This window comes from Primulina eburnea, chromosome 18 (genome assembly GCF_022965805.1).
Source record: "Primulina eburnea isolate SZY01 chromosome 18, ASM2296580v1, whole genome shotgun sequence".
Lineage (NCBI taxonomy): Eukaryota > Viridiplantae > Streptophyta > Magnoliopsida > Lamiales > Gesneriaceae > Primulina > Primulina eburnea.
This window is the reverse complement of record NC_133118.1, coordinates 5,670,414-5,693,802: the sequence shown is the minus strand read 5'-3', so window position 1 is coordinate 5,693,802 and position 23,389 is coordinate 5,670,414. Positions and strand designations below refer to the sequence as shown.

Here is a 23,389-nt window from a genome sequence, read left to right as displayed (position 1 = left end):
GTAATCAACCATTGAATTTTTTTTTGTCAAATGGAGAAAGAAAATAGTACAGGAATAAGCTTTCAGAACCAAAGCATTTATTTCATCCCCTAACATATATTCAAAGTTGTGCTTTTGAACAATGAATTTGAGATAATGGATTTCAGATCAATTGATTCAAATTTCTTGATTTGATTTGATTTAATAGACAAAATTCAAGTGAATTTCAAATCTATTTCGTATCAAGTTAAGTAATTTCAATAATAATAATGATATACTTCAAACACACTCAAAATGAATGTGATTTGATATTCATCCCTCAAATCCTCGTTTTCCAAATCAAATATCTCCATCCAAATCAAAATAATCAATCCAAACTCAACTTCAAAGAATTTAAAATAAATTACCAAAATATTCGTAAACAAAAACCATCATATGAACCCCATGGCTTTTCATCTCATTCTAGAATCTTGAACCACTAGCCTTCTTCAAATGATCAATTCTATAATATCATGAAGATCACACCAAAACCAGGCAATTTAGAAAAGACTCGTCCATAAGAAGATTTTGATAAGGGAAGAGCCAGACGAGGAAGAAGAGATCATTTGGTGGTTTTATGGCGAGTATCATTGAGGCTTTGCTTTTTCATTGTTATGTATAAAATTACATTTGAACTGTAAAAAATAAATGTTTACACTGTGAATATCTAAAATAATAGTATGAACAACATATTCAGATCTATCCTAATCTATAAATCACAAAACTCTGAAAACTATGCAGCACCTCTTAATCTGATCATTTCTCAAATCTACATATCACAAAAAACTTGAAAACCATAGCATCACACCTTAATTTGAGTGTTTCTCAGATAAGATTTTTCACCTCGAGTGCAAGATCAAGACATTGCATGGATGGTGCATCTACAGCAAGTGCAGTTCGTATAAAAACAAGAACTCCATTTCTAATACACAAACACCAGATAGAAGCATCTTGAGAAGGCATTTGGCCGAGCAGAAACCAATTTAACTATGTAGGCGCAGGTTGGCAGAGCCAGGAGCGCTTATCAGGCTTCCCCCATCAGACATATAGAAGCTATTATAGTTGATACGGGTAACTAGAGCTGCCAAATGAGGGAACTGACCAACATTGAGCTTCACAGAGAGAATCTGCAACACCAAATACAGATGTGCAACTTGATAGCCACATATGTTATCGTCTATGCTACTAAAGGAAGCATAATTATTTACTTTGAAGAGTTTTCACGTGCATAAAAAGAAAACAAACTTAGTTACTTACAATTTGCAAAAATAATAGATGTGAAGGACTACTTTTACTTGCTATTAAGCTTAAATCATCTTAAAAATGATGCTAATAAACCAAACCCCCTCCCAATTTGTTAAAAAAATTGAAAAAAAGCAAGTTCTAATAAAATTATATATATCAGAAATGAAGTGATTAGATCACCCACAGTAGATACCAGACCAATCTACAGAACAATTGAAAATTGCTTTCGTCACGTTCTACGAGACTCTACTATCACATATCTTCACAGAAGCTAGCTGCACAACTACATTGCTAAAATATCACAGCAGCCTACAGGGCAAGATCCAATCATGGACTAAACACTGGTAGCAAATTGGAGTTCTGGTGAACCAATTATCTGAGATGATGCATTCATCTTAAATAGATAAGGAGAAAAGAGATGAACAGAATGCAAGGAGTTTCATCGTTGTGGCTTCATCAGTTTATAGGAGAGAACTAGAGAAGCAAGGTACAAAGCAAAATAAAAAAGGAAATGGGGAACAATATTACCGGAATAAATAAAAGATATTTGGGGGTCAAGAAAGATAAAAACGAAAGGGAAAGGAAAGAGAACAATATTGGAAGCTGATGGATGACACATAGAAAATAACTATGGAGAGAATTGTATGTTTACAAAAGAATACCCTGAGGAGAAATGCCATGCATTCATCGAACTGTTTCCCTATTTGCTCAAGTTCCTTTTCACCTCTTGCTCTGACAGCAGAAATTGCCCCACCAGAGGTTAGAGTCTGTTGTATAGAATAGAAGTCAAGAGCTAGCCCGAGTATACTATTTATGCGACTAGCAATCAATCCCCCCTGCAAGCAAAAAGGACTTCTTTTAGGTAGCCATCATCATCACAAGGTGACAAGCAATAAAATTTTGCATAAAACATATAATTTATTATAAGAATCTAAGTATGTGAAAGAGACCAGCTTGTCTGGAACCACAAAACACTGCCTCTGAATGGACAATAAGTAGGATTCATGCACTTCTATAGCGTCATCCAGAGTTCCAGCTGCCGCCACACCCTCACAGAGTTCTCGCCACGCATTATGATATACCTGTTCATCAAATCCTGGTTATAGACTGCAAGCAATATAAGTATTTACATGGAAATTTTGCTTTTCACCTGCACAATATTTAACTTTATACTTTAAGAAGGGTAATAGATTGATCTGGTGGCATCTTTTATTTTAGGATAGAAGAAGTCTTGATTTGCTAATTTGTTGCTATCTTTTATTATTTGTTGCTGTCTTTACAAGGATTTGGAGGCGCTGAACTCCATATTTAATAGTTGAAATGAATAAAATTCTAAATCTGAAAATCATATTGAACGAGATAGGAGGTCTCTTTATGAAATGTGTAATTCAAAATAGTTCTCATTACACTGACGATATATCCATTTGGATCAAGGAATGTGTTTCAATTCTCACCTTGGAATTTCAAAATGTTGAAACACAATCCAATGAAATCATACAACAAAAAACAATATATCAACTTAGACGCTAGATTGACAATTTACAGATAAAGCTCTTGGAAATAATGCTAAACCAATTCTTGTTCATACTCCACGCATGATAAAGTATGACAAACAACTCACCCTCCAATCACCTGTATTTAAGAGTCAGAAACACATTACCCTGTCCATAACATATTGGTGAAATGCATCCACAAAATGAAGGAGTTTTTGCTCCAGCAACCAGCAGCGCTTTTGCTTAGTCGAGGCAATGCCTCTATCCTAAGAGATATAAAGTGATATACAAAGGATCTAAGCATTTTTGGTTGAATACGAGTAGAAATCAAAGGATCAGTCCGTGTCCTGAAGTCCGCAAGACATTTAAATTAAATACGGTTCTAAAGGAAGACAGAGGTACCTTCCACATCCACCTTCGAGTTTTATCCAGTACATATTTTGCACGTTTAACCTTCAACAAAAAACTCATCACCTGCAGAAATTATACCAGGTATTAAAGAGAAAAACAGCTACTCAAATAATATATATGATGCGCCAAGGTCTACCTGATTATACTTCTTCATGGCTTCCAGGTTGCAAATAAGATCAAGGGGCCAAGAGACCTATCGCATTGCATCACAAATGAAATCCAGTAAACTATATTTTCAAACTAACATAGAAAACAAAGGTAACAAAGTCCTAGCACATGCCTTGTATGTGAATGCAAAAGAGTCCAAGACATCCATTCCCGAGCTATACGCTCTACCTTTACGAGGAGTGGAGACAACAATGGATGGATTACGCTGTTCACCTTCATTCATACCAGGATTTTTGGCTAGTGACACAACCAATGCATCAGGTGTACTTAAAAGCAATTATCAGCAGAATTCCTTATTGATTCCTGATGAAAAATAAATTCTGAAATTAATGGTGCCAGTCCATAATACAACATCAAATTACACAAAGAAAAAAATCAATGGACAGCATACTATATTTCTCCAACTAGTACCAGACAATTTTTTATGCCCACAGTTCGTGATATTTTGTCCCAACAATCATCAGGACCCCTGATGACTCATGGATTACAAGACAAGTTGGCTGATAGGAATTAAGGGGACTACAGCTTACTTGCAATAATCAGAAGAAGTAACTCAAAACCCTGTAAGTATAAACTGGACATTAATGTCCACTCTAAATCGCTGTTGACGAATAAGCATGATGATCCATGTCACAGTAACAAAATGGAACTAAATGGAAAAAACTTTTGACACTTCAAGACTTGATGAAGCTTTATTAGATGAAACTGTACCTGCAATATCGTGTTCAATTCAAAATCATCGTCTAAGGATTCTCCTTTGTCTAGCTTATTAAAAATGACAGACAGAAAATGCTGTAGCAGATCACCTAGAGTATTTGCAGCCAGTCAGATATATTTTATAAATATAGTTAACATGTGAATTAATGGAATAATCATCTAAGAGGAAACCAGATCCCAATAAATTTATGGCACACAAAGGAACAGTCATCCAGTGGGACACCTGATCCTAATAAATATATGGCACGCAGCACACCCAACTCGTCCAGCAATCTCCAGTCATGCAGTAATTTGGACAACATTTTGCTGCCAATATAATCAGCCTGCATACAAAATTTTTCATGAATTTGTGACAAATCGATTAAAAGATTTATGACAAGTATTGTGAGTCATTGTTCATCCCCAACCTGCTTCTTGATGAAGACAATGAGGCACTCTTGAAGGAAAACAATAGGAAGCGGAGTAGTTTCAGGTTCAACCTTTTGAATCCAGCTAAGGATACTTGATGCCAGAGTACTGTTATTCTGAAAGGGTAAAACCTCAGACACGTGAAGGTCATCCTGCCCAAAGAATGAAAGAAAACCTAAATCCTAGCAAAAACAACATTATATTTCACATCACAAACCATTTAAGATAACTCCGCAAATGGGAAACCTGGAAAGATGGAAGAAGAGTTGGAAATGGAAGCAAAACTTCCAGCATCTTTGTGTCATCCAGGAACCGATGATGATCTAATTCACCAAAGTGAAGACCCGAAGTGTAATCCGTGTTCATGATTGTCAAACCACAACCACAATTATCACCAAATATAGCTTGCCTAAGCACATCATCATTCAGAGCGGGAAGACAAAAGGCTTGAGATATGTTTAATGAGCTCCAAGCATCTCTATTCTCATAAATAATATCACTGCAAACTGTGATAGCTGGATTTTCAGGACAATATCTTCGGGGAAGGTTATCTATTTCATCTGGAACTGCTATCCTCCCCTTTGTCATGTTGTAATTTATTGCACCTTTTTTTGCAGGTATTGAACTAGTATCTCTTTTCTGGTTCAAAATATCTGCCACTAACTTCTGCCAGACATTTTTTGAGTGAGTATTTAATTGAAAGCTCCCATCATTTTCCTCAATCTCCTCTGTTTGCCCGCACAGATGTTTGTCATCTTGCCAAAAATACTCAGCAACATGATCACCATGGCCAATAAGTGCTGTTAATGAGGCACAAAAGACCTCCGACAGGGTTAATCCAGCTATGCTGTTTCCTTTCTCAACATAGTCAGCAGAAATTGCAAAGGAGATTGCATAGGAGCATGTCGAATCAGCTGCAGTGATTTTCCAGCAGAAATAATTGCCTTCGCCATATCCATGATGAAGAATGGACAAACTTGAAATTCTTTGTTATTTGCTTCTTTTCCCACGGGTACACTAGACAAAGGTACAGATTTTCTAACATTCTTATCTTTATTGTCTTCTGCTGAAGGTAGAAAATCATAAGCAAAATCTTCCGGATGCAATCTCTTGGACATTGCTGGTCTTGGTTGATAGCTTTTCTCCCAAAATTCAGCCTCGTCTATTGTGATTTCTTTGTTAGAAACAAAGAACATCTGCCGAAAGGTAAAATGAACCATACATATGATTGTTGCACCAGAAATATAAAGAAACCAAAAGGAGCCATCAAAAAGTCACCTCTGTCAACAGCACTCATAATTGAAACACAAATCTTACACCCTTAAAATCAAGAAACAGAACAAATGCAATCACTGTAAACAATCAATGAATGTGTGAACAGTGATTCTGATGAACAACCCAAGCATACATTACAGACACAAATTTGAAGAATTTGATAAACTGAATTCTTGAATTTTATTAATGTCAAACAGAGTATAAATACAAGGAGTAGAGATTAGGAAATATCCTCAAACTAGGAAATAAAATAGAATCAAATCCTCAAACTAGGAAACAGAATAAAATCAGAAACAGAATAAAATCAAATCTAGGATCCTAATCTTAATAAGAAAGGAAACTAAATATTACGTATATCTCTCATATCTTTTAATAATTCGACACTCCCCCTCAAGTTGGGACGTAAATGTCATACATTCCCAACTTGTTACATATTTCATCAAAGTTAGGACCAATCAAAGCTTTGGTCAAGATATCCGCAAGTTGTTCACGAGTTGGAGTATACTGCAGTAATACTTCGGTACTCTTAATCTTCTCGGCAATAAAGTGACGATCGATTTCGACATGTTTAGTACGGTCATGATGAACAGGGTCTTTAGCAATACTAATCGTAGCTTGATTATCGCACTTGAGGATCACAGACTCGTGGTACGGCATCTTCAATTCAGCCATCATTCTTCTAATCCATATCCCTTCACACGTGGCTAAGGACAACGCCCGGAACTCAGCTTCAGCACTGCTTCTTGACACAACGGGTTGCTTCTTGCTCCTCCATGTCACCAAATTTCCCCATACGAAGGAACAATAACCCGTAGTAGATCTTCGGTCAATACGACTTCCTGCCCAATCAGCATCTGAAAACATAACGATGTCACGATCATCATGTTTCTGAAATAAAATCCCCTTTCCGGGAGACTTCTTCAGATACCAAAGTATGCGGTAGACTGCATCCATGTGGCATTGCTTCGGATTATGCATGAACTGACTTACGTAGCTAACCGCGAAGCCAATGTCCGGTCGTGTGTGCGACAGGTAGATCAATCGTCCCACCAACCGTTGATACCGTTGTTTCTCGACGGGATCTCCTTCAGGTACACCTTCGGCCTCTCGAGTTGATACCATTGGTGTGCTTGCATGTTTACAACCGAGCATCCCAGTATCGTTAAGTAGATCGAGTACATGTTTCCGCTGAGAAATGGATATGCCCTTCTTTGAACGGGTAATTTCCATACCTAGAAAGTAACGGAGAGGTCCCAAATCCTTCACCTCAAACGTTCGAGCCAACGCCTTGATACTACTGATTTCCTCTTCATCATCTCCTGTTAATATAATGTCATCCACATACACAATAAGAATGGCAATTCTATTATCTTGAGAATGTTTAACAAAGAGCGTATGATCTGTTCGGCACTGGACAAACCCCTGGTCTTAAACCACCGTGGAAAACTTTCCAAACCACACTCTCGGCGATTGTTTAAGACCGTAGATGGACTTATGCAGTCTGCACACTTGATTCCCTGGTTCATTCGGAACCACTAAAACCGTCAGGAACTTCCATATACACTTATTCCTCTAGGTCCCCATTAAGAAATGCATTCTTAATGTCCAATTGCTGCAATTTCCAGTCGAGATTCGCTGCTAAGGAGAGGAGGATCCGGACAGTATTGAGTTTCGCAACCGGCGCAAATGTCTCTTCATAATCGATCCCATAAGACTGAGTAAACCCACGAGCCACTAATCGAGCTTTCAATCTCTCAAACACTCCCATCAGCGTTAAACTTCACCGTAAAAATCCATTTACAACTCACCGCTCTTTTACCCGATGGCAATTCGGTAATCGACCACGTACCATTCTTTTCTAGAGACGTGAGTTCGGATTTCACTGCTTCAGCCCAACCCGGATGCAAAAGTGCTTTCTGTATGGTATTCAGAATGTAGATATTATCCAGCTTCGTGACATATGCTCGGTAGGACTGGGAGAAACGTCTATAGGAGACCCACCTATCAATCGGATGGTTAGTGCATGTACGAGTACCTTTCCGTAGAGCTATAGGCAAGTCTTCCAGATTCTGATTCTGAGGGGCTGGAGTCGTAGTGCTTAGGGTAGTTGTCTCCGGAATTGGGATCGGTGTAGTGGTGTCTTCAGCGGCAAGTGTAGGATGTGCTTGTAATGACCCGAATTCCTATTTTGAATGAAGTATTAATTAAGACATAATTAATGAGTTGTTAATTTAGTATTATTAAGGAATTGATAATTCGGGTTTAAGGTGTTGGTATCCACCGAATTTTAAATGGATAACCCGACCTATTTCGGATTATATTATCTCGAGAAATCCAACTAGACCAATGAGATTCTGACACGTGGCAGATAAGATTGGTTCGGATTTTCTGAAATAGTGCGGATGCAGCCTATAAATGGAAGCCGATTCTTTTGTTTCCTTCACCGCATTCTTCAGAGAGAGTTCTAGTTGTACCTTAGGTTTCTAGCCAGTTTCTAGGGCACTTTGGTGTCGGGAAGTTTCGGAGCTAGTGTCGACTCGAGGAGGGTCGGTGTACTGAGATCGAGACATCATCTGCGGGCTGACGACGGACGCAGGTATAATCCTAAATCCTTAGATAGTGATTTAAGGATCATTAGGGAGAACTTGTAGCATGTTTGTTCTGGTTTGTTAGTGATTTCTTTATGTTGGTATTGTTTAGGTTCAGAGCTTTCTGTCAGATTGTTTTAGTGAGGTACGTGATGTACTGACTAAGATATCCAAGCGTAGTATACACACTTACATACTGCATATTTATCTGTTGCATGATACATGTTTTACTGCTTTGGCATATTATGCATGACATATAATGTTGAGCCTGATATCTTTTGAGATATACCTCGTTTGTTGGGGCCGCTCAGCCCTATTCTGTATTGTGGACGATGGGGCATCGAGAGCTACAGTGTCCGACGGGACCCGCGGGCTCTGATGACCTGGACATTGCAGGTCCACGTCTTGATGATGAGTGTGGGAGCCAAAACATGCCTAGGGCAGATCAGAGACTACACACTCAGGCGCCTCTAGACTGAGCATGAGATTCTTGACTTGATCCTTGATATCAGAGCATATTGCATTTTGCATGCATCATATCAGTTTGTATACTCGTACATTCTCGTATTGGGCGATTGTCGCTCACGTCCTTGTTTTCATCTTGGGCACCCCATTCCACGGGGCAGGTCTTAGGTTGGACGGTTCGGACGACCAGGGCAGTGGCTAGAGCAGTTGGGTTTTCGGTGGTGATCCAGTGGAGGTTTTCTGTGGTTTATAGTTTTCTCGTTCGGAATCATGTATTTGTTATGGTTGTATTAATGTTTAAGACTGTCGTTATTGTTTTGTTTTCATTTGGGTTGTAAGATGATTAAGTATTTGGTTTCCGCTGTCTAACTGTTGGTATTAAGTTTAATGTTGCATGTTTATTAGTCTGTTTAGTAGTGGCTCGGGTAAGGGCGCTACATTTGGTGGTATCAGAGCATGCAAAGATTTTTGGGACATTAGTAATTTTGTTTTGAGGATTTAGAGGTTGATTTTAGTTTCCTTTCAGATGTCAGGAGATGGAAGCAGTCACGGTAGTGTGGGACATGGCCGTTATGGCGACGATGAGGCTGGCCGAGAACATCGTCGTAGAGATCGTGACGGAAGGCGTCACCGAGATCATGATGAAAGGAACGTAGGAACCGTGTCAACATTATGGATTTCATGAAGATTGGACCTCCACCGTTGACCGGAGATGAGAATGCTGATGTTGCTGAAGCTTGTGTCGATATCATGGAGCAGTGTTGAGTTGGGCACGACCGGAATCAGCTCAAGAGATAAGAAGTTTTCTAGGTTTGGCAGGATATTACCGAGATTCATTTCAGGATTTTCTCAGATTGCCAAACCATTGACTCAACTGACCTGTAAGAATGTGCAGCTCGAATGGACTCATGATTGTGAAAATAGTTTCAATGAACTGTGTCAACGTTTGACAGCTGCACCAGTTTTAGCTCTGGCATCTGGATCAGGAGGGTACATTGTGTACACCGATGCATCACTTCAAGGACTTGGGTGCGTTTTAACTCAGAATGGTCATGTGATTGCATATGCATCCAGACAGTTGAAGAAGCATGAAGAGAATTATCCAGTTCATGATCTGGAATTGGCAGCGATTGTGTTTGTTTTGAAGATTTGGCGACATTATCTGTATGGAGATAGATTTGAGATCTTTACAGATCACAAGAGTTTGAAGTATATCTTCACTCAAGCAGAGTTGAATATGCGCCAAAGAAGATGGATGGATTTGTTAAAGGATTATGATTGCGAATCAAGTATCATCCAGGATCAGCGAATCTTACAGCTGATGCTCTTAGTCGCAAGGTGAGATTATCAGCACTTCAGACAAGTTTTATATCAAGTGTAATCCAAGATTGTTGTTCTATGGGATTTCACTTCCGTCATAAGAAAAGAATGGAACACATTCGAGTAACGAGCATTTTATCTGAACCGATTGTTGTATGCCAAAATCAGAGAAGCTCAGTTTTCTGATCCGAAGGTGAAAAAGTTAGCAAGGTTAGCTAACGGAGACAACACATCTGGCTTTGCGTTCCAAACAGATTGAACCTTGTGGTTGTCAGGAAGAATCGTAGTTCCAGAAGATTCTAAATTGAGAGACGAGATTTTATCTCAAGCTCATAGGAGTAAGTTGAGTATCCACCCTGGAAGCATGAAAATGTATAAGGATTTGAAGACCAAGTTTGGTGGAAAGGTATGAAGAGAAGTGTTTACCAGTTTGTAGCCAAGTGTTTGGTTTGTCAGCAAGTGAAAGCTGAACATCGACGACCAGGAGGATTACTTCAGAATCTTCCTATCCTGAGTGGAAGTGGGAGCATGTAACGATGGATTTTGTCACCACTTGCCGCTGTCTTCTAAGAATTGTGATGCAATTGGGTTGTTGTGGTACCGACTGACTAAGTCAGCACATTTCATTCCGTATAGTCGGGAATATAGTTTCGATCGCATGGCAAGACTATACATCCAAGAGATTCTTAAATATCATGGTGTGCCAACAAGTATAGTCAGTGATAGAGATCCACGCTTTACCTCAAGGTTCTGGGGAAGTTTTCAAAAAGCGTTGGGAACGACATTGAGTCTGAGTACTGCCTATCATCCAGAGACCGATGGTCAGTCTGAGAGGACTATTCAGACACTCGAGGACATGTTGCGTGCTTGTGCTTTGGATTTTGGACCAGCATGGCATGATCATCTGCCGCTTGTGGAGTTTGCATATAACAATAGCTACCACAGTAGCATTGGTATGCTCCGTTCGAAGCATTGTATGGTAGACGTTGTCGTACTCCTTTGTTTTGGGACGAAGTAGGAGAACGACAAGTGCAAGGACCTGAATTAGTGCAACAAGCGATTGACGTAGTGGAATTGATCAAGAAGAGGAATTAAAACTGCACAAGATCGTCAATCGAGTTATGCGAATACCAAGCGTAGACCTCTACAGTTTCAGTCAGGGGAAAAAGTTTTCCTTAAAGTTTCACCGTTCCGCAGGGTGATGAGATTTGGACTCAAGGGAAAATTAGTCCCAAGATTCATCGGACCTTTTGAGATCTTGGAATGTGTTGGGAATTTGGCGTATCGATTGGCTTTACCGCCGTATCTGTCCAGCATTCATAATGTCTTTCATGTATCGTTGCTACGACGGTATGTAGCAGATGAGTCGCACGTTTTTAGTCCGACAGATGTTCAACTTGAAGAAGACTTGACTTATGTCGAGCAGCCGCTTTTAATCCTGGGTAGGAAAGAGAAAAGCTCAGAAACAAGACCATTCCACTTGTTCTAGTGCAATGGCAACGCCGAGGTACTGCAGAAGCGACTTGGGAGTTAGAGAGTCGTATGCGCTCAGAGTATCCTCATTTGTTTTGAGTTGTATTTTATTCAGTTGTATTGTACTTCAGTTTGATTTCGAGGACGAAATCTTTGTAAGGAGGGGAGGATGTAATGACCCGAATTCCTATTTGAATGAAGTATTAATTAAGACATAATTAATGAGTTGTTAATTAGTATTATTAAGGAATTGATAATTCGGGATTAAGCTGTTGGTATCCACCGAATTTTAAATGGATAACCGACCTACTTCGGATTACATTATCTCGAGAAATCCAACTAGACCAATGAGATTCTGACACGTGGCAGATAAGATTGGTTCGGATTTTCTGAAATAGTACGGATGCAGCCTATAAATGGAAGCCGATTCTTTTGTTTCTTCACCGCATTCTTCAGAGAGAGTTCTAGTTGTACCTTAGGTTTTCTAGCCAGTTTCTAGGCACTTTGTTGTCGGGAAGTTTCGGAGCTAGTGTCGACTCGAGGAGGGTCGGTGTACTGAGATCGAGACATCATCAGCGGGCTGACGACGGACGCAGGTATAATCCTAAATCCTTAGATAGTGATTTAAGGATCATTAGGGAGATCTTTGTACATGTTTGATTCTGGTTTGTTAGTGATTTCATTTATGTTGGTATTGTCTAGGTTCAGGAGCTTTCTGTCAGATTGTTTTAGTGAGGTACGTGATGTACTGACTGAGATATCCAAGCGTAGTATACACACTTATATGCTGCATATTTATCTGTTGCATGATACATGTTTTACTGCTTTGGCATATTATGCATGACATATCATGTTGAGCCTGATATCTTTTGAGATATACCTCGTTTGTTGGGGCCGCTCAGCCCTATTCTGTATTGTGGACGATGGGGCATCGAGAGCTACAGTGTCCGACGGGACCCGCGGGCTCTGATGACCTGGACATTGCAGGTCCACGTCTTGATGATGAGTGTGGGAGCCAAAACATGCCTAGGGCAGATCAGAGACTACACACTCAGGCGCCTCTAGACTGAGCATGAGATTCTTGACTTGATCCTTGATATCCGAGCATATTGCATTTTCGCATGCATCATATCAGTTTGTATACTCGTACATTCTCGTATTGGGCGATTGTCGCTCACTGTCCTTGTTTTCATCTTGGGCACCCCATTCCACGGGGACAGGTCTTAGGTTGGACGGTTCGGACGACCAGGGCAGTGGCTAGAGCAAGTTGGGTTTTCGGTGGTGATCCAGTGGAGGTTTTCTGTGGTTTATAGTTTTCTCGTTCAGAATCTGTATTGTTATGGTTGTATTAATGTTTAAGACTGTCGTTATTGTTTTGTTTTCATTTGGGTTGTAAGATGATTAAGTATTTGGTTTCCGCTGTTTAACTGTTGGTATTAAGTTTAATGTTGCATGTTTATTAGTCTGTTTAGTAGTGGCTCGGGTAAGGGCGCTACATGCAGGAGCTTCACACTCCCCCTGACCTCGTCGCCACTGACCTCGCGTATAGACTTGGAGGTTTGGCGAGGTGGGTGGACTAACATGGGTTTCGGTAGCTGGTGGGTTCGGGTTCGGTGGGACAGTAGCAGTGTTCTAAAATTCGGCCTAGGCGCCCGCCTAGGCGCTAGGCGGTGGCCGGCCGCACCGAGAAGGTGCTCGGCGGCAAGCCCGGGCGCTAGGCGGGCCTGGGCGCGCCTGGGCTCCTAGGTGGGCCTGAATTAAAAAAAAAATTGGGCTTCAAAATTGAAAATTCAATGATCGGTTAAAAAGCCCATTTTAAAAAATAAAATTTTGGCCCACTAGGTATGCTGATGTCTTTCTGGGCTGCTGTTTCTTTCTTCACGTTATTTTCCAAAAGCGCTTCTCGTTCCAGAAGGCAGAAGCAGTCCTCGTTCCAGAAGTACTCCTCGTTCAAGGTGTTCGTTCCAGATTCCAGAAGCACTCCTCGACGTCCTCGTTCAAGGTATTGGCCGTGCATTTAATTATTTGGAATAAGTATTGCTGTATTGGCCATTCCAGAAGCACTCCTCGTTCTCCCACTAGGCATGCATGCTGTTTGTTTTTTTATTTACTTTAATGGGTGGCCATTGTCAAAGAAACTATTGGTGAGGCTTGATTTTACAGAATGTTCAGAAAGTTGTGCAGTTTGTATTAGTGTTGCTGTTACTTTATTGTTGCTGTAAAAAATTGAGCTTTTACAGAATGTTCAGAAAGTTGTGTGGTTTCTATTAGTGAGGCTTGATTTTCAGTTTGTGTGGTTTCTATTACAGAGGTGTTGACTCGTATTGTGTGGTGGTCTATGGTAGAACTTAGAAGCAGTAGGTTTATAACCTTGAGTGTGGCAATTAGAGTTGGTGTATGTATGCAAATGAAGACAACTCTAACAAACTAATTTTCCAGTGTAATCTTATGATGGCTGTTTCCTGTTTGTATCTAAATGCTAAATGTACTTAAAAATCTACTGTGACTATATCATTACTTGCTCAGTGTCATTTTCTTCATGCTTCAAAATATATGGAGTGACTTTGAGCTTTTTGGTACTATCATTTGTTTGTTGTTATCACATTAAATTTTCAGGTCTATTGTGACTATATCATTACTTGCTCAATGGCAAGCAATCCATCGTCGACTGCATCCATCACTCAGCCTGAATCTGGGATTTTGAAGAGAAAGTCGAATGACATTGGATGGGAGTTTGGTATGTTGATTGATCCTATGAACCTCGACAATGTTAAATGTAAGTTGTGTGGAAAAATTATGTCGGGTGGAGTGTATAGAATCAAGGAGCACATAGGAAATATACCTGGAAATGTATCTGGGTGTCGAATTGCATCTCAAGAAGATCGTAATAAGTGCAAACATGCTATTTTAGAAGGGAAGAACAAAAAGAAAAACAAAATACTAGAAGAAAAAAGTTGTAGAGCGGAGGTGAATATTTCTCAAGAAGAAGAAGAAGATGCTGAAATTGAAGGGATAGATGGAATTAAAAAGCCTCATCTACTTGGTCCCATGGATAGATATGCATCGATGATTGCTCCAGAAAATGTAAGTTCAAGTGGGAGTAAAGTGCTTCGCCAAAAAAATATCAATGAGGCTCTTTTCAAAGAGAGAACTCAACAAGTTTCAACAATATGTTGGGAGATGGGCTTATGAAAATGGAATCTCACTCAATGCTCTTGATAATGATAGCTTCAAGCAACTAATTGAGGCAGTGGGTCAATTTGGGCCAGGGTTCAAGCCTCCAACTCAATATCAACTTAGAGAGCCAATTTTGAAATCTGAAGTTGAAAGAACAAAGCAATTGTTGAAGAAGCACGAAGAAGAATGGGCAAAGAATGGGTGCTCGATTATGACAGATGCATGGAGTGATAGAAAAAGAAGAAGCATATTAAATTTGTGTGTTAATTGCAAGGAGGGTACAGTATTTTTAGAGTCTAAGGAGTCTTCAGACGAGGCACATACAGCTGGACTTATTTTGAGTATGTTGACAAGTGTGTTGAACAAGTAGGAGCTCATAATATTGTTCAGATTGTAACAGACAATGCCACCAACAATATGGCTGCGGCTAAATTGATGAAAGAAAAGCGGCCAGGGATATTTGGAGTTCATGTGCAACTCATACTGTTAATCTCATGCTTGAAAGTATTGGCAAGCTTCCAAGATTTAAAAAGATTATCGACCAAGCCAAGTCTTTACAATTTTCATTTATGCTCACCATAAGACTGTCATTGATGAGAAGTTTTACAAAGAAAAGAGACATAGTCCGACCAGGAGTTACCCAGGTTTGCATCAAACTTCCTCACGTTGCAAAGTTTGATTGAGAAAAAATCTAGTTTAAGGGCCATGTGTACAAGTGATATGTGGGAGAACTGTAAATGGTCAAAGACAAACAAAGGGAAATTGGCTTACTCCACTGTGATGAGCATGAGTTTTGGAATGGTGTGTCACTTTGTTTGAAAATATTTGCTCATTTGGTGAGAGTTCTGCGATTGGTTGACGGAGATAGAAAGCCATCCATGGGGTTTCTATATGGGGAGCTTCTTCGAGCTAAAGAAGATATCAAGGTGGCCTTGAACAATGTCGAATCAAATTATCAACCTATCATAGTGATTATTGAGTCAAAAATGAAGGATAGACTGGATACATCATTGCATACCACGGCCTTTTTGTTGAATCCCTACTTCTACTACAAAGATAGTTTTATTGCTCTTTATGGAGAGGTCGCGGCAGGGATTTTTGAATGCATGGAAGTTTTGAATGCCGATGAGTTTGAACTGCAAGATACAATTATTAACAATGAATTTGCAAAATATAGAGATAAGACTGGGTTATTTGGGAAAGCATTGGCTGCAAAAGCATGTGAAAAAAATGACGATACATTTGATCCATGTACATGGTGGAGTACCTACGGTGCTCACACACCCAACTTGCTAAGAGTGGCATTGAGGATTCTTTCATTAACTACAAGTTCATCTGGGTGTGAAAGAAATTGGAGTGCATTTGAATGAGTAAGTTTAAACTTTAATTTAAATAAATTATGAATAATTTTTAAAATGTATGTTCATATTCCTAACTATACTAATTACTTTCTCTGTTTTTTTTTTCAGATTCATACAAAGAAAAGAAATAGGTTGGATGTCAATAGGTTGAACAATCTAGTATTTGTCCAATTTAATGCTAGATTGTTTAACAAGCAAAAAAGAGAGAAAGAAAGGAACGTCGACGTCCTTCTTGAAAAAGATGCTTCAAATGCACAAGGTTGGATTGTGGATGGTGGGGAAGAAAATGAAGTTGAACCAGGTTCGGGGCTCACTTGGCAATTAGTTGATGAAGCACTGGGGCAAATGAAAATCTACAACCCCGAAGAAGCTCTAGAGTTAGAGAACTTCATGAGGATGATTTTGAATCTGAAGAAGAAGATGATGATCACAATGATGATATTGATTTTGTGTCCGATGATGAACAAGTTGTTGAAAATTTCGGAGAAGAAGAAGTGGAGTAAATTTGTGATGACACATTAGACTATTTTATTGTGAATTTTGGAAGAAATCTGAATTATTTCTTATTTTATTGATATGACACATTAGACTATGTTGGGAATATTTTGAACGTATTTTAAATTTGATGTTATTGTATTGAAGTTCTAGTATGTGATTTATTATATTTTAATATCGTAGAATCCGATTAGCGGCGCCTAGGCGGGCGGGGCCTAGGCGCTAGGCGCTGGACTGGCGCCCGACTAACGCCTAGCGAATTTTATAACCTTGGACAGTAGGTGTAGTTGACTCGGGTGGTTCGGGATCAAGAAGGATTTTACAAAACGGGACTTCGATTGTAGGTGTTTCTCCCCCTGAAGGACGGTTTTGGTAGAATAAGGAGTATCCTCAAAAAAGTTAACATCCATAGTTGTGAATGTTTTCCGAGAGACGGGACAGTAACATTTGTATCCCTTTTTGTTAGAGGAGTACCCGATGAATACACACTTGGTAGCCCGAGGATCAAGCTTACTACGGGAATGAGGGTAGATGTGAACGAAAGCTGTGCCAACCAAATATTTTTGGTGGGAGATGAGATGATAATGTATTAATATGTGGGAAATTGGACGATAGGGTTTGAAAAGGGGGTGACATACCGCAAGACCCGGGACGGGAGCCGATTGATAAGATAGGCAGCGGTCAAAACAGCCTCTCCCCACAGGTATTTTGGCACATTCATGGAGAATAGGAGGGAACGTGCGACCTCTTAAAGGTGACGGTTTTTTTCTTTCGGCAATCCCGTTTTGTTGTGGTGTGTCAACGCAAGAGCTGATTTGGACAATGCCCTGCTTGGTGAAATAGGATCCTAAGGTGGTGTTGAAGTACTCACGGGCATTATCAGACTTGAGAACCCGAATACGAGTATTGAATTGTGTTTGGATCATGGTGTTGAAGGCTGGAAATATATGGGCGAGATCAGATTTGTCCTTCATAAGAAAGACCCATGTAAGGCGGGTATGATCGTCGATGAAGGTGACGAACCACCGGGCTCCATTTATATTGGGTATCCGAGATGCGCCCCAAATGTCACTGTGGATGAGTGAAAATGGTTGAGAAGGTTTGTATGGGATAGGATTATATGAGACCCGAGTGTGTTTTGCAAGTTGTCAGATATCACAATGAAAAAACCTCGACTTTTTATTAACGAATAAATTCGGATACAATTTTTCAAGATAAAAGAAACTTGGATGACCTAACTCAAAGTGTAAGCGCATATCATCACTTCCAGACTCTATATGAAAACCAAAACTAGAATTTGAACAGGAATGAGAGTGAGACTCGAGGCTGGATAGACTTGTATTGAGGAGATAGAGGCCTGAACACATCCTAGCACTGCCAATCGTCTTCATCGATCCCAACTCCTGGAAAAAACACACATTATTGGAAAAATTAGCCGAGCACTGTTCATCGGTTGTCAATTTACTAATGGACAATAAATTGCAATCCAAAGAAGGAACATGCAGCACAAATTTAAGAGTAAGGTCGGAGGAAATCTGTACAGATCCGAAACCAGCAATCCGGGTCTTCGTGCCATCCGCAATCCGAACATGGAGAGAGTCGGTATTGGGTTGGTATGTTGTAAAGAGATTTCGGTTGTCAGTCATATGGTCGGAGGCACCCGAGTCGACAATCCAAGAGCACGAGAACTGCTGAGCGGAAATTAGAGCAAGAAATTCTGTACCTTTGGTAACGTGAAGGCTGGTGGATTTAGATCCAGTAGCATGTTGCGCTAAGGTTGCAGACATGATTTGTTGCAGTGCTTCAATCTGCTGCGGAGAGAACGGACTGTCGTTGGCCTGGTCGCCTGAGGGCTGAACTGAGAGGCCGCGGTTGGGCTTGGCAGTCGGAGGACGGGAGGATTTCCAATCAGAAGGTTTGCCATGGAGAAACCAGCAAGTGTTCTTCGTGTGCCCTGGTTTGGAACAATGCTCACATGTTGGCCGTGACTTACGCCTCTCTTGTTGAGTTGCTCCAGTAGCACCGAGTGAAGACCCGAGGAGGGCAGAACCATCAACCGAGGGTAGGAGGTGGGGCCATCATGACCTTCTTACGGCTTTCTTCTCGGCGAATCTCAGCAAAAGCTTCTCGAAGACCCAAGAATGGCTTGGCACTCATTACTCTGCCTCGAACATCATCTAGTTCTTTGTTGAGACCGAGTAGAAACTTGAAGGTGCGCTTCTGCTCCACAATCTTGCGATAGCGCTGACCATCTTCCAGACACTTCCAAGCGTGGATTTCAAAAACATCAAGTTGCTGCCATTGTTTGGTGAGGGCATTATAGTACTGGGTGACACCGAGTTCTCCCTGCCGGAGGTCGTGGAGGGCTGATTCAATAGCCGAGAGTTCCGAGGTGTTATCGGAACTTGAATACGTCTCACGGACTGCCTCCCAAACATCTTTAGCAGTCTCGTAGAGAAGGAAATTCTCACCTACTTCCAAACTCATGGAATTGATGAGCCATGACATGATTAAGTGATTCTCCGTCTTCCACTTCTTATAGCCGACATCAGTCTTTGCTGGGGCTTCAATTTCTCCGGTGAGGTACTCTTCTTTGCCGCACCCACAGATGAACATTCTTACGGATTGGGACCATTGCAAGTAGTTCGGACCTGTAAGGCGGTGAGGAGTGATAAGGAGAGAGTTATTGGACGGGTTGGGATTCGATTCAAGGATATCGAATTTTTCCTCCGAAGAGGTTCCTGTGGCGAGACCGTGTTTTACCATGGTCGCTCTGATACATGAAGAATTTGATAAACTGAATTCTTGAATTTTATTAATGTCAAACAGAGTATAAATACAAGGAGTAGAGATTAGGAAATATCCTCAAACTAGGAAATAAAATAGAATCAAATCCTCAAACTAGGAAACAGAATAAAATCGGAAACAGAATAAAATCAAATCTAGGATCCTAATCTTAATAAGAAAGGAAACTAAATATTACGTATATCTCTCATATATTTTAATAGTTCGACAAAATTTGTCGTCACGAACCCATCAAATATAAATCAGATGAGACAGCAAGCGTGCACAACCTGTTATGTAGGTGCCTAAAATTAAATAGAGCATCAGAAATAACTTAAGAACATGCGTAGAAAATTTTAGGATCTTTCAACTTTATTCCTCTAAGTGGAGAGAGAGTTTTATCAGAGGAGACTTGTTCATCGGGAACAAGGGGAAATTCCTTTATATCATTTGGCTAGACAGAAAGGGGAAGATGGAGGGAACATATGATAGTTGGGGCAATCCTTCCTCCTTCACAAAGTAAAAAATTATGAAGTTTAATTACATCTATATATACGTGTGCACACCCATTTTATGTTTTCCCAAATTACATGATCCAATAATATTTGAATTTTACTATGTTCGGCAAAAAGCAGATGATATTACTACTAAATGTTTAATATATTCTTTAAGCGAAATACATTTCAAAAACACGTTACTTTTTTATGATTTCAGTTGTTACATAATGAAACAGTTCCATGGACTATACAAAAGTATTTACAATAATACGACAACAATGAGAACATTATTTTACACATATGAAAGTCTGTAAACAAACCGTGTTTTGAGATGCAAACAGTTCATTTAATCTTATTAAACCGTGAGTGTACACATAACAGAACTTAACATTATTTTTTATTAACATATTTTGTTTCAAAGTTTCTATCGTAAATCTAAAAAATATTGATAGAATTTAATGGAGCATACGAATATGCTTTCTATCATGTGACTAATGTCCATCGCTAATGATTACTAAATAATAAATTAATCGTCTTCCAGCTCCTATTAATGGATGATTTTTTTTAAAATTTTGTTACTGTAATCTATTGTTGCAATTAAATTTCATATAAAAAAATAATGGTACTACTCATCTAGGGCTTCCCGATCTTGACAAAATGTGTTTTAACTTTCTTAATCGATAGTGTAAATAATAAAATGAGTAAATTAAGCAAAATTACGTTCAACCATCCTCCTTTTGTTATACCAAAAGGTGAAAGCAAATTTTTTCCTCCGTGATATCAGATAACAGGTAGGCGTTTGTTGAAGGTATTCCTTGGTAAAGGATTTGATTAGTTCCAGTTCTCTGGCCTCCCACTTGCAGTACCAAATGTAGCCTCATATAGAATTTCATAAAAGGTTTCAAATCACTCCAGGAAAGAAGTAAAGTAAGAAAACAAGAAATACCTCCTCAAAAGGATCGTCGAGAGTTCCTTGAAAGAGCCAAGAATCAAGACTCTCGATATACGGCAACAAACTACCGACAAGTATATAAAGTAACATCATATATGCATCCTCCTAAAAAGAAGCATATTTGATTAAAACCAATCGTAAAAATGCATGAAACGAGTATAATAAAACTTGAACATGTTTGAATGACCTCTCCTCCTTGAACAAGACAAACTTCATTGAGTTTTAGATACAGATGGTTCAAAATGTGAACAGCAATATCCGCAGCAGGGACATAGTCATCAACTTCGGAAAAAAATTGTGGAATAGCTCCAAACACTATTTGCAACAAGTGCTCGGCTCCTGAGCATAGACTATATGAAATAAAACCAAGAGGAACTAAGATAAGAAGCTCAGAAACAGAAATTAGCTCCAACATGAACTTTGTGGGAAAAATTAATCTGAAAGAAAGTTGATACAAAATTCAGGGTATGTTCATGCGGAGCAAGACAAGGATAAATGTCATGGGCAAGCATCCTTATATGACCAAATAGCACTGAGTGAAACAAAGAGCCAGATTTTATTATACAGATATAAGAAGCACATTATAATGTAAGAAAACACCGAGCAAAAGCACATAAATGTGTCGCTAGATTTTGAGATATAGGTATATAGAAGTCCAGATTTGACACGTTCAAGTGAATAGAGAGAGAGGAGGGAGCAACGGAGATTGGCAATTGAATCGTAACGCATATGATCCCAAGTTAACAAAATGAGAAATCCAAGATGGTTCATTTAATAGTCGATCCCAAAATCAAAATAAAATTAGATTAGGTAGAAGTACATGATCATTACGATTTCGATTTCTAAATTCTAAATTATCTCTTTCAACAAATCCAATGAATGCACACATAATTATTCAATCTCCAAATCCAAGATAATGTTGACCAACCTTGATAATGAACTTGACAACCCCAAAAGAGTGGGGGTAGTGCTACCATCTGAGCTATTTACCTTCACCTCTTCTTCCAGAGCAACATCTTGTATCCTCTGTTCCAAAGAAAGATATTTGAATAACATGACAGAATAAGCAAAATGATTCAAAACTGGAACGCAGAAGACAGACCCAGAAATGTTGGTAATTTATATCAATCTCACTCACTCTTAGCCATGCACTAACAGAAGAGGCAAATGCTCGCAGCGTAGGTGGAGGCAAGCTTTTCGATTTCTGGATTTTGTTAACAACGATATCTACCACTTTTAAACAATTTGCAGCAAACATGAACTGGTTAAGAACACGATGCAAACTCATTTGCGAGAGATGAGCGACGTATATTCCACTTTGCACGCAAAAACAATGTTTCTTGTCGTCCCAATAAAATATGGAACCCGACAAACCTTGTACCATTTGCAACAACCTCGTACCTGGAAAACAAACAAAATGCACCGGCATAAATAAAGAAGGATGAAAATTCATAAGCAAAATGCATGTAAGGAACAAAATTTGTGTACCAGATCAAGTTCAGTTGTCCTGAAAGATGAAACTGGAGTTGCGAAATGTATACCTCCAGCAGAAAATGAACTATGGATTCTGTCGATCAGATTTTGCGAAAATTCCATCTTTTCAACACTCCACAACTCAACACTAATGAATGCTAATTCAAGCAAACTAAACTAAAAAGCTGGTTCAGGCACCTTAACAAACACTTCGACTGCATCTGCGTCAGTCAGTCGATGTAGCCACACCCTGATGGGTTATTAGAGATAGCACGCGTATGAAAAATTACAGCGCCATCGCCAGATTCTGAGAAATTGGGCTGGTAGTAGCATCAAAAGGGAACGGAACTTGGTTCTTCGTTTGCAAAAGCGATCAAATGACGAATTAGGGCTTTGAGGAGGGGAATTTTATATTCGCAAATTTGAAATAGGGTTAGAGCAATATACTTAGACCAACACCAATTCTAAGACTACGACAGTGTCAATCTATTGTAACGTGATACCTGAGGATGAACCATCAAGATGCAGCTCAAACTCTCGGTCCAAATTCTCGGCCCATTTCTAAGAACCACAAGTGAATGGTCTACGACAAGTCTATGTATTCTCCTATAAATATCAAGTTTGAGCGTATGATTATGAATTCATTATATTGTTTTCAGCAACACCTTTAGCTGCTTCCATCTATATATTCAGTATCTGACTTGAGCGTCGAAGGGGCTACGCCAGGACACCTTTCTGGCCCCCTCCTAACGATCTTATCTGTGATTTCAGGCTCAGGGTAACTTCAAACTTGCGTCTATACTAGTGACACTTGCTGAGAGCGGACCCTAAATTTTCCGTGAGTATCACTTGGCGCCGTCTGTGGGAACTTTGAGTTGAGACGTAGAGATGGTAAGCAAGAGAGGGAGTAGAAGAGCTACCTCAGCATCATCGCGTCCTCAGAGAGGACCCGAACAATCTCATGTTGAGACAAGACAGGAACAACCGCATCTGGAGACGAGACAAGAACAACCTCGTCAAGAGACAAGAGCCGAGCAGCCCCTTCACGAGACAAGGGTCGAACAACCCC

General features: G+C 39.7%; 1 protein-coding gene and 1 long non-coding RNA gene across 2 annotated transcripts; one reads left to right on the top strand and one right to left on the bottom strand.

The window, feature by feature from the left end:
* Positions 1-635: 635 nt before the first annotated feature.
* LOC140819333 (uncharacterized) lies at positions 636-22,234 on the bottom strand. Its single transcript, XM_073179372.1, is given in 17 exon segments — positions 636-1,145; positions 1,926-2,099; positions 2,214-2,345; positions 2,924-3,022; positions 3,159-3,230; positions 3,304-3,360; positions 3,448-3,614; positions 3,617-3,638; positions 4,047-4,141; positions 4,276-4,375; positions 4,460-4,612; positions 4,707-5,314; positions 5,317-5,656; positions 20,842-20,952; positions 21,035-21,197; positions 21,776-21,873; positions 21,986-22,234. Coding segments are annotated over 17 exon segments (2,781 nt in total). The 5' UTR covers positions 22,232-22,234; the 3' UTR covers positions 636-1,001.
* LOC140819728 (uncharacterized) lies at positions 15,584-16,760 on the top strand. The gene is made up of 2 exons (XR_012115264.1): positions 15,584-16,128; positions 16,228-16,760. It is a non-coding gene; the product is annotated as an uncharacterized lncRNA (long non-coding RNA).
* Positions 22,235-23,389: the final 1,155 nt, after the last annotated feature.